Source organism: Anomaloglossus baeobatrachus, chromosome 6, assembly GCF_048569485.1.
Source record: "Anomaloglossus baeobatrachus isolate aAnoBae1 chromosome 6, aAnoBae1.hap1, whole genome shotgun sequence".
Lineage (NCBI taxonomy): Eukaryota > Metazoa > Chordata > Amphibia > Anura > Aromobatidae > Anomaloglossus > Anomaloglossus baeobatrachus.
Window position 1 is genome coordinate 429641141 of NC_134358.1, and position 17644 is coordinate 429658784.

General features: G+C 43.1%; 1 protein-coding gene across 1 annotated transcript in view; it reads right to left on the minus strand.

The window, feature by feature from the left end:
* The window catches only part of ACAD11 (acyl-CoA dehydrogenase family member 11), a 173227-nt gene that overhangs the window by 137040 nt on the left and 18543 nt on the right, over positions 1–17644 (minus strand). Inside the window, exons 3-4 of the mRNA XM_075315191.1 lie at positions 8665–8790; positions 4278–4439 (exon numbers count right to left, since the gene is read on the minus strand). Coding sequence (XP_075171306.1) covers positions 4278–4439; positions 8665–8790 — 288 coding nt within the window. The remainder of the gene's footprint in view (positions 1–4277; positions 4440–8664; positions 8791–17644) is intronic.

Sequence of the window (17644 nt, forward strand, 5' to 3'; positions counted from 1 at the left end):
TGACATTGACCTGAAACACACAGCCATGGCAACTAAGGAGTGGTTCTGTAAGAAGCATTTCCAGGTCCTGGAATGGCCTAGCTAGTCTCCAGGCCTGAATCCAATAGAAAAATCTTTGGAGGGAGCTCAAACCCAATTGTACCCAGCGACAACCCCAAAACCTGAAAGATCTGGAGGAGATCTGTATGGAGGAGCAGGCCAAAATCCCTGCTGCAGTGTGTGCAAACTTGGTCAAGAACTACAGGAAACGTCTGACCGCCATAATTGGAAACAAAGGCGATAGAGAGATAGAGACACATACATATATACATATACACCCAGAGAACGCTATGTATCTAAGAGTGCTACGTAAATAAGATTTGCAAGCTATCAGCACACAGAAGCCCCATCATTAGGCAGGATTGCAAATGAATTACCGAGACAAGTGCCCAACATTTAACAGATATTACTACAGGACATTTGTTTTTGATAAAGATGGGGTAATCTCTGCTAAGGATATGGTATAAAATTTAGAGGTTGTTATTATAAATGGAGATGTGGTAGAAGCAATGGCTTAACCGGAATTTACACTACAAAATAATCGTGAACGACCATTGTTCAAAACCTCCCGTTTCACGATTAAGGCAGGTGAGATTCTCTGTTGGCGGTGTGGGGATGTGTTTAGCAAGGCAGTGTGGGGTTGAGATGCTCTGTTGGCAGTGCAGGGCTTTGCTGGCTGCGGAGGGTGAAATGCTTTGTTGGCGGTGTGGGGCTGTGGTGGCTGCGGCAGGCGAGATTCTCTGTCGGCAGTGTGGGGCTGTGCTGGCTGTGGTGGGCGCTGTGTGCAGCAAGGCAGTGAGGGGGAGAGATGCTCTGTCGGCAGTGCTGGGCTGTGCTGGCTGCAGTGGTTGAGATGCTCTGTCGGCGGTGCGGGGCTGTGCTGGCTGCGGTGGGGGTAGCAAAGCAGTGCATGGGTGAGATGCTCTGTCGGCGGTGCGCTCTTCAAATAATGCCACCAGGAGTTGGCGCAGATGGAGCTCTTGGATTGTCATTGAACCAAGATCTCAATCTGCGCAGCCGCCGATTCCGGGAGGCATTATTTGAAGATCGCATCGCTGATACAGCATCTCACCCTCGCACTGCCCTGCTCCACAAAGCAAGCGCAGCCGGCCACACAGTCACACAACAGCCAGCACAGCCAGCCACACTGTAGCCAGAATTTCCGGACTCCAGCACCGCCCCTGCCGGCTGCTGTGACCCCCGCTCCACCACTGCTGTCATCCCCTACAGTAAGACACCACCGGAGTATAAGATGGACCCCATTTTTATTTTTTTTTTTACTTTTATCTCTATTTTTGTGGTGCATCTTATAATCCGGTGCGTCTTATAAAATAAAAAAATACGGTACTCGTTTATTGAATGATATGAACTTTTGCAAACGTAAAAGATCAATGGTTCTTGGAGGTGGACAGTCCTTTATAAAATGAAATCAACCTGCTAAGAATTATGGCAGCCTAGGCGCACTGAGTATACTATAATATCACTGACTGTGCATAGATTGCTTTGGTCTGCCATTGATCAGTAAAAGTTTAACTCTCGTCAGTTGTATAATGCCACAAGTCGGTCTGTGTAAATGGACCTTAAGACATGAAGCCTCTTCATGATCAGTGCTGGTCTGACCTCTATGACTCCCACCAATCTGAGAATAAATGGGAAGCAGTGCTACTACAGTTTCACCAATGCATGTGTGGGAAGAAAAAAAAGGGAAGAAAAAAAAAGGAAAAAAAAAAACCCCTTGATTAAAAAGGTGAAACCCCTGACGGATCCATTTACTAGAATGAGGCAGCAGAGTTACTCTGGACTCTGTTTGGCCTCTGTTCAACAAATTTGTGCACCTTTGAAAAGGACACTGCTGATGACTGCACGTTTGTCACTCCACATGCCACACGGAAGTTCAAAATGACTCCCTCATTACAGTGAATTTTCCATTGGGAATGGTGTCTGAATCATGTCTTTAGGAGATTTACATAGAAACCGAGATAAAAGTGCTGAACATACAGAGCAGGATTGCTGGATCTAAAGCGGGCTTTAAACGCTGCGATCCCGCTAGAGAGATCGCAAGCGATCGTACTCGCCCCCGTCTGTTGTGCGACACGGGCAAATAGTTGCCCGTGGCGCACAACCTCGCTTACACCCGTCACACGGACTTACCTGCCCTGCGACGTCGCTGTGGCCGGCGAACCGCCTCCTTTCTAAGGGGGCGGTTCGTTCGGCGTCACAGCGACGTCACACGGCAGCCGTCCAATAGAAGCGGAGGGGCGGAGATGACCGGGACGTAACATCCCGCCCACCTTCTTCCTTCCACATTGGCGGTGGAGGCAGGTAAGGAGATGTTTGTAGCTCCTGCGGTGTCACACACAGCGATGTGTGCTGCCGCAGGAACGAGGAACAACATCGCTAATAAGCAGAAAACTATTTTCTGTTTCAGGACGACCTCTCCGCGGCAAACGATTTTGACCGCTTTTGCGATCGTTTAAGGTCGCTCATAAGTGTCACACACTGCGATATCGTTAATGACGCCGGATGTCCGTCACAAACACCGTGACCCCGATGATAATTCATTAACGATAACGTAGCGTGTAAAGCCCGCTTAAGAAATGATGTGGCACTAAAGGTTGAGCATCCACTATAATAATGTCATACATTTCTTCGCCAATAAGAATAAAAAACTATAAGGGATTGCGAAATAACTGCATAACATTTACACATCTGTAAAATATATCTGTATATACCTATCGACAGGATTGGTGGGGTCCATCTGCTGAGACCTGCACTTAGCAGAACATGGAACAAATGTCCTGTTAGGCTATGTGCCCATGGGAGCTTGCATCTGCAGATTTTGCCGCGGAAAACCTGCGGATTTTTCTGGATTTTCCAGATAAATCCGCAGGTTTTAGCATGTACAGTCACTCCCCATGTTATCCTATGGGACATGGGGAGTGCTGTGTCCACACTGCGGAAAGTGCGGCTGCCGACCATGCTGCGGATGTAGGCATCCGCATGTATAATTGCATGTCAATTATTCATGCGGAATTACCTGTGGATGTCCCGACCCTCCGCTATGGAGATAAGAGGCCAGGACGTCCGCAGGTAAGCCGCATGAATGTTCACATATTTCCCGCAGCTATTCCGCTGTAATTTAGCAGCTAAAAATAGCTGCGGACGCCAGCGGGCAGCTGCAGGAAACATGCGCTCGTACCTGCGGATACATCCGTAGGTACGAGCTCCCGTGGGCACAGCCTTTTTCTGATTAGGGCAAGTCTAAGGGGTACTTCTCACATAGCGAGATCGCTAGAGCAAGATCGCTAGCTCGCTCGCTGCTGAGTCACAGGTTTTGTGACGCACCAGTGACCTCATCAGCGATCTCACTGTGTGTGACACTAAGCACGACCTGGCCTCTGCTGTGAAGTCGCTGATCATTACACAGTGCTGGTTCATTTTTTGCTCGGTGCTCTCCTGCTGTGAAGCACACATCGCTGTGTTCGACAGCGAGAGAGCAACGATCTGAATGTGCAGGGAGGAGGGAGCCAGCGTCTGGAAGCTGCGGACGCTGGTAACCAAGGTACACATCGGGTAACTAAGCGAAGCGCTTTGCTTGGTTACCCGATATTTACCTTGGTTACTAACGTATGCCGCTCTCAGGCTGCCAGTGCTGGCTCCCTGCACACATAGCCAGAGTACACATCGGCTAACTAAGTGAAGCGCTTTGCTTAGTAATCCGATGTGTACCCTGGGTACAAGTGCAGGGAGCCAGCGCTAAGCGGTGTGCGCTGGTAACCAGGGTAAATATCTGGTAACCAAGCAAAGCATTTTGCTTAGTTACCCGATATTTACCTTGGTTTCCAAGCGCAGCATCGTTTCCACGAGTCGCTGGTGGGATCTGCCTGATTGACAGCTCACCAGCAACCATGTAGCAACGCACCAGCGATCCTGACCAGGTCATATCATTGTCGGAATCGCTGGTACGTCGTTTAGTGAGACGGTACCCTAAGTGGTCAGACCCCATCTATCTAAAGTTTATCACCTATCTATATGATAGATGATAAAGTTTCTTCATGGGACAACCCCAACAGCTGAGAAGGAGAACGCTCCTCCTAATTCTAGAGAAGTGCTAGTTTCTATACTTTTCCTATGGGAGACTATTTACCTTCATACACTAAGAAACAGCACCATGGGTTTTTAGGATGACGGCAACGCAAACTATATTTTTCCTATGAAAAGAAAAACGTGCACATTACCTGCCGCTGACAATACCCTTTTCCTCTGCCATATCCAGTGAGATTTAATGTATGTATGTTTAATGAATGGAGGTGGGCAAGAGTTTCAGCAAGAGCCACATACAAGGCTGACCTTTCCGCAGGAGTGACTTCAGGCAGTGTGACATCTCGGAATATGCGTCCCTGACCAAGACAAAAAGGGAGAAAAGAATCAGGCTTACTGGTTGGGTAGGGTCACAAAGATTTTCTCCACATCAGGGGAAAAACAAAAAAACAAAAAAAAAAAGTCAGATTTTTCTCATCAGAATGGCTTATGTTTCTCAGAGTCACGCCACGTTCTCCAATCCAACAGTCCATGAAAATCAAACTGCACTAGGATGCAACTGGAGTGCTGTCTGATTTTTTTTCCACAAACCCATAGACCTGCATTAACGATTTGAGTCCCAACACTCGGATCAAAAAACAAAAAGGTCTCCCATTTCTCTCATGGACCACTCAGGTCGAAGGAAGAAAGAAAAAAAGAAACACACCAACAACAACAGATATGTGCACAGCCCCAGAGAATATTATAGGTACTTGTGCAATCCATGAAAACCACAGATAGCACTTGTCTGAGAAAACTGGTCATGTGCACAAGCCCTTACAGCTATAACTGCAAATAAGCACATTATATTAAATTTATCTTCCCAAGATTGACCCTTAATTATTCACCGCGTCTGTGGTAAATATCTGATAGCTGGGAAGCCTTACTGACCACTAAATGGGATTTCTGAGGACCATTGATTGCAGTGAGTTTACATGCAGTGGTCCAGAGTGCTCAGTTTGGCTCAAGTCTATGGTTGTTTTTGTCATCCCTACACATTAAAGGGGGTAGCCACCTTTTGGGAAAAAGTAAGCTTTTTCCTATTAAAAGTATGTATGTATGTATTTCATGCTAAAAATATATATATAAAAAGAATTAGACTATAAGAACGAACTTATGGATTCTTCGGTAAAGAAGGCGGCCCCTTTCTATGGTTTGTGGTTTCCTCACAAACTGTCAAGCACCTTCCATACAATGGCTGCTGATTGAGAAGAATGTGACCAGACCTGTCTAACACCGGCGTCCCTGCAGAGACGACTACTTACTCACCACCCCGGGCCAGGCTGCTTCCTCCCCCACTGCCCTGCGGCTGTCCACATGTACTCCTGCTTCCTACCCCTCAGGGGGACTGTGCACTCAGCTCATGTCTCCTGGGAGTGTGCTTAGGGCATGCGCATGCACACCTGACCTCCTCTTAAAAGGGTCAGTGTGCCATTTCCCAGAAATAATGCCTCTCAGTCATAGGCTGAAAGGTATTAAGTATTTAAGGCACCCTCCCATTGGGGGAGGTGCCTGAGCAACGCTCCTAGTTATAGTTTTCCAGTCTGCTAGCTAATTGTCAGGTCCTGTAGTTCCTGTGTCCGTTACGTGTACCTGCCCATCTATCCTGCTGTGCTCACCATACCTGTCCGCACCACCGTCTGTATGCCTCAGCCATCCTGCCTGTACCTGTCTGCACCCGAGTCAGTCTCCTGTCCTGGAGTCAGCCGCTACAGTTCTGGTTACTGCCCTGAGAGTGTACCTGGAGTTCACCTCGCGCAGGTGCTTAGTTAAGCCCCTCCCACTATGCGTAAGCCAAGGTTCCCCCTATAATCCAATGCGTATATCCAATATAATGCGTTTTTGCACGCTCATTACTGTCAATGGTGAAAAAGAAGCAGAAACGCTGAGAGAACTAAAAAAAAAAAAAAACGCAGCAGTTTTTCATTTCAGGAAGAAAAAAAAAAAAAGCAATTGTCTGTGTATGAGATTTCTGAAATCTCATCTTTGCTTGGTACTGTAAAAAGCAGTTTTTAATTTTCATAAAACTCATGAAAAAACATGCAAAAAAGGGTTCCTGTGCTACTGAGATATGTATATATATATATTTATTATATATATATTATATATATATATATATATATATATATATATATATATATATATATATATATATATATATATATATATATATATATATAATATATATATATATGTCCCTGCTATGTACTGTGTAATGTCAGTGTCTGACCGTACAGGGACATGGTCTGATCATATCACAGCTCTTGGGCTGAGAAGGAGTTTTAAAAAAAAAAAAAAAGTATACAGACATAACAGCAATTATTATTTTGAGGTAAACATTTTGTTAAACACAGCCAGAGAAACGTTTTACCTCACAAAAAGAATCAGCTATAATCCCCTCCTGTCTGGTTTGTATATTTTCTTTTGTGTCCTCCCTGCCCAGGAGATGTGGTATGATCAGACCATGTCCCTGTATGGTCAGACACAGCCATTACACAGTACACGACACATATATAAGATTCTCTCAGCACAGGAACTTTTAATTTAAACACATCCAAATGTGGAAATTAGTATCATTCCATGATCTATTGATTAAAATTAACATTGGTCACGGGAAAACCCCTTTAAGGAGTTGTTGGCTTAATAAGATGGACAGGACTTAATTTATGCTGTAATATTGAAAGTATTAAAAAGAAGATATCAGAACATTTATAAATGGCTTGGGGCAACGTCTCAGCCATCGGTGCTGCTTACAGAATACTAAGGCTATGTGCCCACGCTGCGGAAAATGCGCGGATTTTGCCGCGGATTTACCGCGGATTTCCCGAAAATCTGCAGCAGCGGCACTTCCCAGCCATTTCTATGGCATTTTGGAAATGCTGTGCCCATGCTGCGGATTTTTCCGCGGCGGATTTGCCGCGGATTTTGATCCGGAAAAATCTGCAACATGTCAATTATTGTTGCGGATTTTGATCCGGATTTTGGCTTCAGAATTGGGAAAAAAAAAAAAACCCGCACCAAAATCCGCGGCAAATCCGTGGCAAATCCGCACCTTTGAAAAGGTGCGGATTTGCCGGGAAAGTCGCGGATATTCATGCAGAAAAATCTGCAGCAACATTCTACCGTGGACACATAGCCTAACAGTTTTCGGATTCAGCCTACAAGCCAATTCAAGTGGTCGTCACACGAGGACAAGTTTGATTTGCATTTTGTGCGAAAGAGTTCCTCATAAATTTCTCTCAAGATTCTATAGAACATTGAGAGTAATAATAATCAAGTCGGCATGTGACAGCAAATACAATAAGCAAGTAACATACTTCTGGTTTGGGTGGTCAACTCAAGACCATCTAGTGAAGACGGATCCTTACAGGGCATTACACAACACACTGTTAGTACAAAGTACATTGCTGAAATAGTTTATCAAGGTGGAAAATGATTGATTGCTCTCAGTGAGAGAAACATAATAAAAATGTTGTAGTCGTGATACCTTTTAATGGCTAGCTAAAATAAGATGATGTTACAAAGCAAGCTTTCGAGACATCTCAGGTCTCTTCCTCAGGCATGGTATGACAAAATATCTGAAGAAACACAAATATATACACAGAGCAGAGGGTTGTGTATATATTTGGTGTTTCTTCAGATATTTTGTCATACCATGCCTGATGAAGAGACCTGAGATGTCTCAAAAGCTTGCTTTGTAACATCATCTTATTTTAGCTAGCCATTAAAAGGTATCACGACTACAACATTTTAATTTTGTTTCCCTCACTGATAGCAATCAATCATTTTTCAACTGGTACCAAAACCTTTTTTTTTTTTTTAACTCAAGGTGGAAAATCACTTTAAAAAGGAGGATTTCTGAATACCACAAATATATGACTGAAAACAGGAAACTGAAAAGTATAGCTCTTGCTAATTTGAATACATTTGTTCCTTGGAGCATTGCCTGTAAGACTCCATATTCAGCTGGTCTCTTTAAAAACCACCGCTATGTCCAACAGGATACCCTGTAATTAGTAACTTCCTGACCTCCCAAGATCATCCCTGGCTCCAGTAGACTCTTGGCAGCCTTGGCCGACCACCTAATGTGTATGAAGGCTCTTCCTGGCAGGGAAGATCAAGGAAGAGAAGAAGGTTAGGGGCATAATGGATTCCAATGCCTGGATATTTTCTCCTTTCTGAAAGATAAGCCACTGCCAGCAGTATCTAGAAAACAGTTTCTTCCACTCCTCAATAAAAACATCTGCACTCTTGGCAAAGATAAGCATACATTTGTATGGAGGAGTCAATATTTGTAGATGGTCCAAATTACATTTGTTAAACTAATTTCTGGGAAAACCTCAAGAATAGTCGGGGGTCACTGGGTGATTCAGCAAAAGAGAAAGATGAACTGACAAAAGCAGAGACGACTCATCTCAGAGCGCTGTGCATAGTTTTAGAGTCACTGAAAAATACTTCAAAGTAAGAACTGACATAAGAGCGAGGTCGAAGTTTATTCTCAAATCAGAGGGACATTTTTGTTATACATTAAAAAGAGAAACTAACCTGCACATGCTCCATCACATAAAATTCTGTACCTATCACCGACACATCTCTGCAGTAAATTAATGGCCTCGGCACAGGAAATCCAGTGGAAAATAAAGCCTTCTGTACTTCATATTCTCTTTCAATCTAAAAAAATTAAACTTATTACAAAATAATACCATGTGCTAAAATGTAAACAAATGTGAGCAGATCCAGTGTGTAAATATTGATTTTTGTACAACTAGTGTGTCATGCATATGCTTAAAGGGAACCTGTCATGTCCTCAATGACCTCCAACCCGGCAGCATTCGTATATGTGCTGCTACATTCCCTGCCAAACCAGCCCTGTAATGTTAGTCACTAAAATCCTTGTTTAAAAAGTATTTCTAACTCCATTTTTCTTATGCTAATTAAACTTTATTAGTGAGTGGGGCATTCGTTTCCTCAGACTAAAAGGCCCTCATTTCAATTATTTTTATACACTTCTATTGTGCCATTAATTCAATAGCACATTATAGACATTATCACTGTCCCCATTGGGGATCACAATCTAAATATCGTATCAGTAGGTCTTTGGAGTGTGGGAGGAAACCCACGCAGACACGGGGAGAACACAAACTCCTGGCATATATTCTTCTTGGTGGAATTTGAACCCAGGACTCCACTGAAAGGTTATGGCGATAGCTGAGTAATGTTACCTGGATATGTGGCATTACTCAATCACTTTAAAATATAATATATATCAGGGTGGATTTGATTTAAATCTAACTGATTTAAATCACGATTTAAATCACTAGTCAGTAAGGCTTGATATAAATCAGTGATTTAAATCAAAGTTTCTACCTAAACTAGTTCTTGCTACTTTAACATGCAAGTAGATGAAGATTTTTAGAATCACTTTTTATATTACTTTTTTCTCCCCAGTTTAATGGGTTAATCATTCATATTTGGACACCACTGTTCTGTTGTACTTAGGAAGGAGAAAAATAATCCTGACCTTAATAACAATTTAAATAGATTTATTCAACTGAAACAATAACAACATTACAGCATACGTTATTGCTTAAACAAACATCCATATTTGTTAACTAATTTGGCTAAACAAAATATATATATATTTTAAAGAAACTTAGACTGTCAGCCCAGCCGACACATGAAAAACTTAAATACTACTGTCCCTGCTGTCCTCTGTAGCTCACTTTTCGTCATCTTCATCATCATCTTCTTCTTTGTTCCTATTCATAATCTGGAAAAGAAAAACAACCTTTCCTGCTTTATTGGGTCCCAACCGATTTCTCAATTTAGAATGAATAAGTCCAAAGGAAGAGAATATTTTTTCAACGCCTGCAGAAGAAGCTACTGCTGTTAAAAGTGAAATCATTACTTGAACAGTCTCTAAATCCAAGCGCTTAAGTGACTTCCACCAGTTTACTGGTGTGACCTTCCTTAAAATATCTTCAGCAAACATATATTTCTTGAATGGTTCCCCCTTAGCTCTGAAGTTTATTATAGTTGGCATTAAAGATGGATGATTGATGGATACCCATGTCATAGCTAACTCCTCTTCCTCAGCACTTAGGTTTTGACCCTGATATTGGATATTGACAATATTTGCCAAAAAATGAGCTGGAGTCAGTGCTTGTCCCATTCGTTTGTTTACTGCTTGTAATTTAATTCTGTCCATGTGTAGTTCTGTTTTTAAGTGTTCACTCAGTTCCTTCCAAATTTCAACAGCATCCGCAATAAAACAGCTATTTTTCTGTATTTTGTTTAAAGCTTGAGAGATGGGTTTCAGGAAGCTCAGCATATGTTCAACATTTCTCTTAAGCCCAATGTTGAGGATTTTGGCCGTGACAGTGCCATCTATTTTATCTCGATTTTCTTCACAAAGTGTCATCAGAATAGGCCAGTTTTTGATATACTGCTCAAAACAGTCCACCACAGAGTTCCATCTAACATCTTGTGGGAGCGGTAGCTTGGTTCCACCCATCCTTTTCAAAGCTGCTGCAGCAAAATGATTATTACGGAAGTATTTAACAATTTCAACAACATTAGCCTTTATTTCTGGAACACTTAAGTCTTTGGCTAAGAGGTGCAGCAAATGAGCACTGCAACCATATGTTATTAGCAGCTTTGTATTCCCTCCCTGCTCTTCTAAATCTCTTCTCATCTTGGATACGTTTGCAGCATTGTCAGTGACCAAACTGCGTACTAGACATTTGAATTTTTGTTCACATGTCGTTATAGCTTTTACTGCCACTTCTTGTAAGTATTCTGCTGTGTGTGCATTTCCTGACGTATCGGTTGTTTGTGCAAGGAAGACTTTACCTTCTTCTGTTATACAAGCACATACAATAGGATCATTGTGGACATTACTCCACCCATCAATACTTAGGTTAACAATTTTACCCTCCAGAGCTGTTGCACATTGCTCCATTTCTCTGTCATACACTTGATCCAGCAGTTTCCCTGCAACATCAGCTCTGCTGGGTGGACTGTATCCTGGTCTCAGTGACTGAACCATATTAATGAAATGTGGGTTCTCAGTCAGACGGAAAGAAGAGTTCGTTGCATAAATAAACTGGGCAATTTTTTCATCAATCAACTCATTTTCTAATCTGCTAGTTCTTATCACAAACCTATCTATGGTGGTTCCAGGAGGTAAAGGTTTTTTCTTCCTTTTGGGTGATGGTGATATGTGGCTGTGGGTGTCTGATCATGATGCTGCTGCTAATGAAGCACTATCCTGGATGGATAACTCTGAAACTGTAGAACAGGATGATGGTGATCTTGGAGGTGGATAGTTTCCAGAATCCATGAATTCTCCTAAACAAAAAAAGTCAATGCTGTTATTTTATTGTTTATTATACAATTTCTGCTTATTGTACACAACACATCACTGCCCCTGCCCCAAAAGGAATATTTGTTTTTCTTCATAACTGTACCAAATGACAGTAACATGCAGTAATAATAAGAAATATAATTTTTCTCACACGACAGTTCAGTCTTTAGAAATAGGATTCAATAAAAATGTTTACCAACCTGAAGATCCTGCCTGTTCAGAAGTGTTTCTTTGGTCATCTTCATCACCGCACTTCTCATGATGTTGCCTCATTCGCGCCACCAGGCCTTGCATCTCTTTGTTGCATCGTTTGCATTTTGCACGCATGCCTGCCTTACCGATAGGCGAAGGAGCTTCATTAAAATATTCCCAAACTGGGTCTCTTTTACGGCCTGCTGCCATTATAAGGAAAGAATGTAATAAACCTCAGATCGTACACACAAACAGATCCAGACTTGTCTGTCTGTGGCTATGCTGCAGTATTGTGCTCAAAGTTTCACTTTCATTTTCTTGTCTGCTTGCCCTTCCTCCTCCTCACACTTAGATTCACATTCTTCTTGTATTGTGCAGATCTATTCCACTCCAAACAATCAGAAACATATTGTCTAACTTCTTGGACTTGGCACTGAAGGGGTTGATTCTGTATTCATAGGTTTGTAGAACAATAGGATTAAGGTCTTTTTCTTAACTCTGTTCATGTTGTAATATTTTTGCCGTGAAGAAGAGGCTGGGACCTCTGCGGAGTCAAATTCAGTTTTGAGAACTGCGTAAGTAAAGCGAGAGTCTGTGATAATATAGGAGAGAAACTGCCCACTAATCCTACAGAAACCTCTGGAAGAGCATGGCATTGTGAATGTTACACATATACAGCCTTTATTCTACTGAGTTAAACAACTCCGCTTTATCTCATGATGGAAGAACCTTTGGATGGTAAAATATTTTCCTCAAAAAGCAGTTTATTGAAAAAAAATCCGATTTAAATCAAAAAAATCCGATTTTTTAGATTTTTTTAAAAAAAAGCATTGATTTTTACCCACCCTGATATATATATTAGCACTGCAGTCTTGCAGCGCTGGGGTCCTGGGTTCAATTCCCACCAAGGACACCATCTGCAAGGAATTGGTTTGTTCTCCCCGTGTTTGCGTGGGTTTCCTCTGGGATCTCCGGTTTCCTCAAATACTACAAAGCCATACAGATAGGGACCTTAGCTTGTGAAATCCAATGGGAACAGTGTTTCTGATGTATATAAAGTGCTGTGGAATTAATGACACTATAACTGAATAAATATTTTTAATATTATTAGGAAAAAAAAAGTTACTAGTTCTAGTCACTATCCAATCTGGGAAATAAGTAATGGTCTTGAATAGGGTCCCTTAATGCCTAATTGAATAATATTGGGTTTTTTTTAGACATTTTTAGACCCTAGTGCTGCAGCTAAGCTTTCCTTGGTGAAGCTTCTTCAGGAAACCGCTGACAGACATTTTCCTAATTCAGCTTTGCAGGTGGCATTGCACTCATTCATATGGCTGCTCCACCACCAGTATTATTATTTATTATTATAGCGCCATCAATTCCATGGCGCTTTACATGTGAAAGGGGTATACAAAATAGGGACAAGTACAATAATCATAAACAATACAAGGCACAGACTGGTACAGGAGGATAGAGGTCCCTGCCCGCGAGGGCTCACAGTCTACAAGGGATAGGTGAGGATACAGTAGGTGAGGGTAGAGCTGATTGTGCGGCGCTATATCAGACTGAGGGTTACGGCAGGTTGTAGGCTTGTCGGAAGAGGTGGGTCTTCAGGTTCCTTTTGAAGCTTGGCAAGGTAGGTGAGAGTCTGATGTGTTGTGGCAGAGCATTCTAGAGTATGGGGAGAAATCTTGGATGCGATGGTGGGAAGAGGAGATGAGAGGGGAGTAGAGAAGGAGATCTTGTGAGGATCGAAGGTTACAAGCAGGTAAGTACTGGGAGACTAGGTCAGAGATGTAGGCATGAGACAGGTTGTGGATGACCTTGTAGGTCATGGTTAGGGTTTTGAACTGGAGTCGTTGGGCAATGGGAAGCCAGTGAAGGGATTGGCAGAGAGGAGAGGTCGGGGAGTAACGGGGGGACAGGTGGATTAGCCGGGCAGCATAGTTTAGAATAGATCGTAGGGGTGCGAGACTCTTAAAAGGGAGGCCACAGAGCAGGCGGTTGCAATAATCCAGGCGAGAGATAATAAGGGCATGCACTAGGGTTTTTGCAGCTTCTTGGGAAAGGAATGTTCGGATCCGTGAAATATTTTTGAGTTGGAGGCGGCAGGAGGTGAAGAGGGCTTGGATGTGTGGCTTGAAAGAGATCAGAGTCTAGGAATACTCCCAGGCAACGAGCATGTGGGACCGGGGAGAGTGAGCAGCCATTGACATTGATTGACATGTCAGGTGGGGGAGTTGAGTGATGGGGGGGGGGGGGGTGCAATGAATTCTGTTTTGTCCATGTTCAATTTTAAGAATCGAGCAGAGAAAAAAGGATGAAATAGCAGACACACATTGTGGGATTCCGGTTAGTAGGGAGGTGATGTCAGGTCCAGTGAGGTAGATCTGCGTATCATCAGCGTAGAGATGATACTGAAAGCCGTGGGATTCTATGAGCTGTCCCAGGCCAAGGGTGTAAATGGAGAACAGCAGGGGTCCAAGAACTGAACCTTGGGGGACACCGACAGATAGGGATCGAGATGAGGAAGTGGTGTGAGAGTGGGAGACGCTGAAAGTTCGGTTGGTTAAGTATGAGGAGATCCAAGATAGTGGCAAGTCTGTGATGCCCAGAGACTAGAGAATTTGTAGTAGAAGGGAGTGATCCACTGTGTCAAAGGCAGAGGACAGGTCCAGGAGGAGGAGGGGGACAGAGTAGTGTCGCTTGGATTTTGCAGTTAGTAGGTAGTTAGTGACTTTGGTTAGGGCAGTTTCAGTGGAATGATGGGGTCGTAAGCCAGATTGTAACCGGTCAAAGAGGGAGCAGGAAGAGAGGTATGAGAACAGATCAAGATGGACATGCTGTTCCAGTAGTTTTGAGGCATAGGGGAGAAATGATATGGGGCGATAGTTTGACACAGAGGAAGGATCAAGGGAGGGCTTTTTTAGGATGGGTGTGATGGAGGCATGTTTAAAGCATGAAGGGAATACACCAGTTGTTAGTGATAGGTTGAAGAGATGGGTTAGGGACGGGTTAGGGTTGGGATGAAGACTGTGGTTAGATTGGGGATGAGGTGGGATGGGAGTGGCTCAAGCAGGCAGGTTGTGAGATGTGATCTTGAGAGTAGAGTGGAAAGATGATCTTCCGTCATGGTGGAGAAGCTGGATTTGGAGGAAGAAGGCCGAGTACACTATTAAGTATGGAGATCAGGTGGATTCTGCTATGAGCTTGTCACTTCTCTTGTTGCTTCAGGTTTTCTGAACTCTGAAGTGGTTAAAAGGAAATCTGCCAGCAAGTTATTGCTATGTAATCTGAATACAGCATGCTGTAGGAGTTACAACACTGAATTATGTGTCACATATTAGGTTGTGTGCGGTTTACTTACAATAAAGGTTTCATCACCAGAAGATAATCATTGCCCAGACTAGGTCTCCAGTGTGTGCTACACAGCCCAAACCCTCCTCTGATAAGCATCTCTCTGTCTATAGATAATGTAAACAAAAAGGTGTGGTGTGGTTAGCTTTCTGAGTCACAACTGCTGCACCCAGTAACTTGAGAGATACATTGTTGGAATCAGGGTCTCCGTCTCTACATTATGCTGCGCTCAGGTAGCAAAAAAAACTGGTGACAGATTCCATGTAAAAGAAGTGACATACATTTTAAAAGGAATCATACAATGTCATTTTGACATTGCTGTGCATGGTGTTCATTTCATGGGGCATTTTTTCAGACGGATTCAGGGTGGAATCTCCCTGAAATAGACACCATGTAGACATAACCTTCCTTCGGACTATCAGCAGGTGTTTTGTGCCTGAGAGCAGCAAAATGTAGAGACAGAGACCCCCAACTCCAGCAATGTGTCTGTTACTGGGTTGCTTAGTGTAGTTTTGATAAATTCCCTGTTTTATAAGAGGGAGATCACCACTAGAGGACTATTTGACCAATTGCCAGGTAGTCCAACCACTCCACCACCACCGATTGCAAATGCAGAAAGCTGCTAATCATTGGTGCGGGCAGGTTATACAGGATACACCATTTTTAATCAATACTGCAGCACCCAGTAAAATAAATGACACGTCACTGAAAACAGTCTCTGCCCCTACATCATTCTGTTCTCAGATGGGGGTAGCAAAACCTTGGTGAACTATTCCCAGTAAAACAGTTATTCCACAAATCAAGTTTACACAAGAAGTGCAGGCAATAACTGCCACTACTAACTACATAAAGGGAACCAATCACCAAAATGTTCCTATATAACCTAAAGCCAGTGCTATACTGGCACTATCAGGCTGATTCTATACATACCTTTAGTGGTCAGCTCGGATGTTTAGGTTTTGAAATCAAAGAAAATAAAGTTTATAAAATCAGCAGCTTCTTGAGTGAGAGCAGCTGAGGAGCAGATAATATCTGGTAGGCATGCATACTTTTCCTCTCCCCCTGTTAGAACTAGCATAAGTATTATACAATTGATTTACTTTAACTTGCAGGACTTGTGTGAGGTCATACCCATGTGGTCAGAAGGGGCGGGGCCTCAGCCAACAGAAAATGTTGCTTAGGCTACTTTCACACATCCGGATTTTTGCTCTGCGGCACAATACGGCGTTCTGCAGAAAAACCGCAACCGGCTTTTGTAACGCCGGTTGCGTTTTTTTTTTGCATAGACTTACATTAGTGCCGTATTGTGCCGCAGGGGCTTGCGTTCGGTCCGGTTTTTGCCGCATGCGGCAGATTTAGCCGATGCGGCGGCCGGATCGAACGTTCCCTGCAACGTTTTTTGCTCCGGCAAAAAACACCGCATCGCATTTTTCAATGCATACCTATGGAGGCCGGATGCGGCGCGATGCGGAAAAAAACGCATCCGCTCGCCGCATGCGGTTTTTTCCACTGCGCATGCTCAGTAGCATGCCGCAACCGGAAAAAAACGGACGGGCCGCATGTAAAAACTTATGCAAAGGATGCGGTGTTTTCGCCGCATCCGTTGCATAGTTTTCACAGCCGGATTGAGCCGCAGTGCTCAAACCGGATGTGTGAAAGTAGCCTTAGTGGTATCAGCTTTGTTGGCTGAGGCCCTGCCCCTTCTGATCACATGGGTATGACATCAGCACAGGTCCTGCAAGTCAAAGTAAATCAATTGTATAATACTTCTGCTAGTTCTAACAGGGGGAGGGTAAAAGTATGCATGCCCACCAGATCTTATCTAATCCTCAGCTGCTGTCACTCAAGAAGCTGCCGATTTTATAAACTTTACTTTCTTGGATTTCAAAACCTAAACATCTGAGCTGACTACAGGTATGTAGCCCTCTGTGCTTCTTTTACTCAGTGTAAACTGACCTGCGGTGCGAGATTCAAACCAGCTGCATGTCAATTTCTCTTGCGGGTACACTGAGTTTCCTATGCAGATTTTGCCCGAATACTTGCATTAGATGTGGAAAATCCCCAGATTAAAAAAAAAACAAAAAAAAAACACCTCATGTATGTTTTTAGTGCCTTTCCATGGCTGAAACTCATCAAAAAACGCATTTAATTTGCACCTAAGAATAAAGAATATTTTTTGTCAAAGCCAGAGCCTACGTATTATCAAATATAAAGCAGCTTTATTTAAAGCATGAAATACCCGAGACAAAAGCACAGCGTCAAAAACACAATAAAAAAAAATGACTTTCACTTGCAGGACCCGTGTGAGGTCATATCCATGTGACTAGAAGGGGCGGGGCCTCAGCCAACAAAGCTGATACCACCAGGTCACATGGGTATGACCTCTCACAGGTCCTGCAAGTGAAAGTAAATCGATTGTACAATACTTATGCTAATTCTAAAAGGGGGAGGGGATAACCATGAATATTTCCTCAGCTGCTGTCACTCAAGAAGCTGCTGATTTTATAAACTTTACTTTCTTGGATTTCAAAACCTAAACATCCGAGCTGACCACTGCAGGTATGTAGAGAATCAGCCTGATAATGCCAGTATAGCACTGGATTTAGCTTA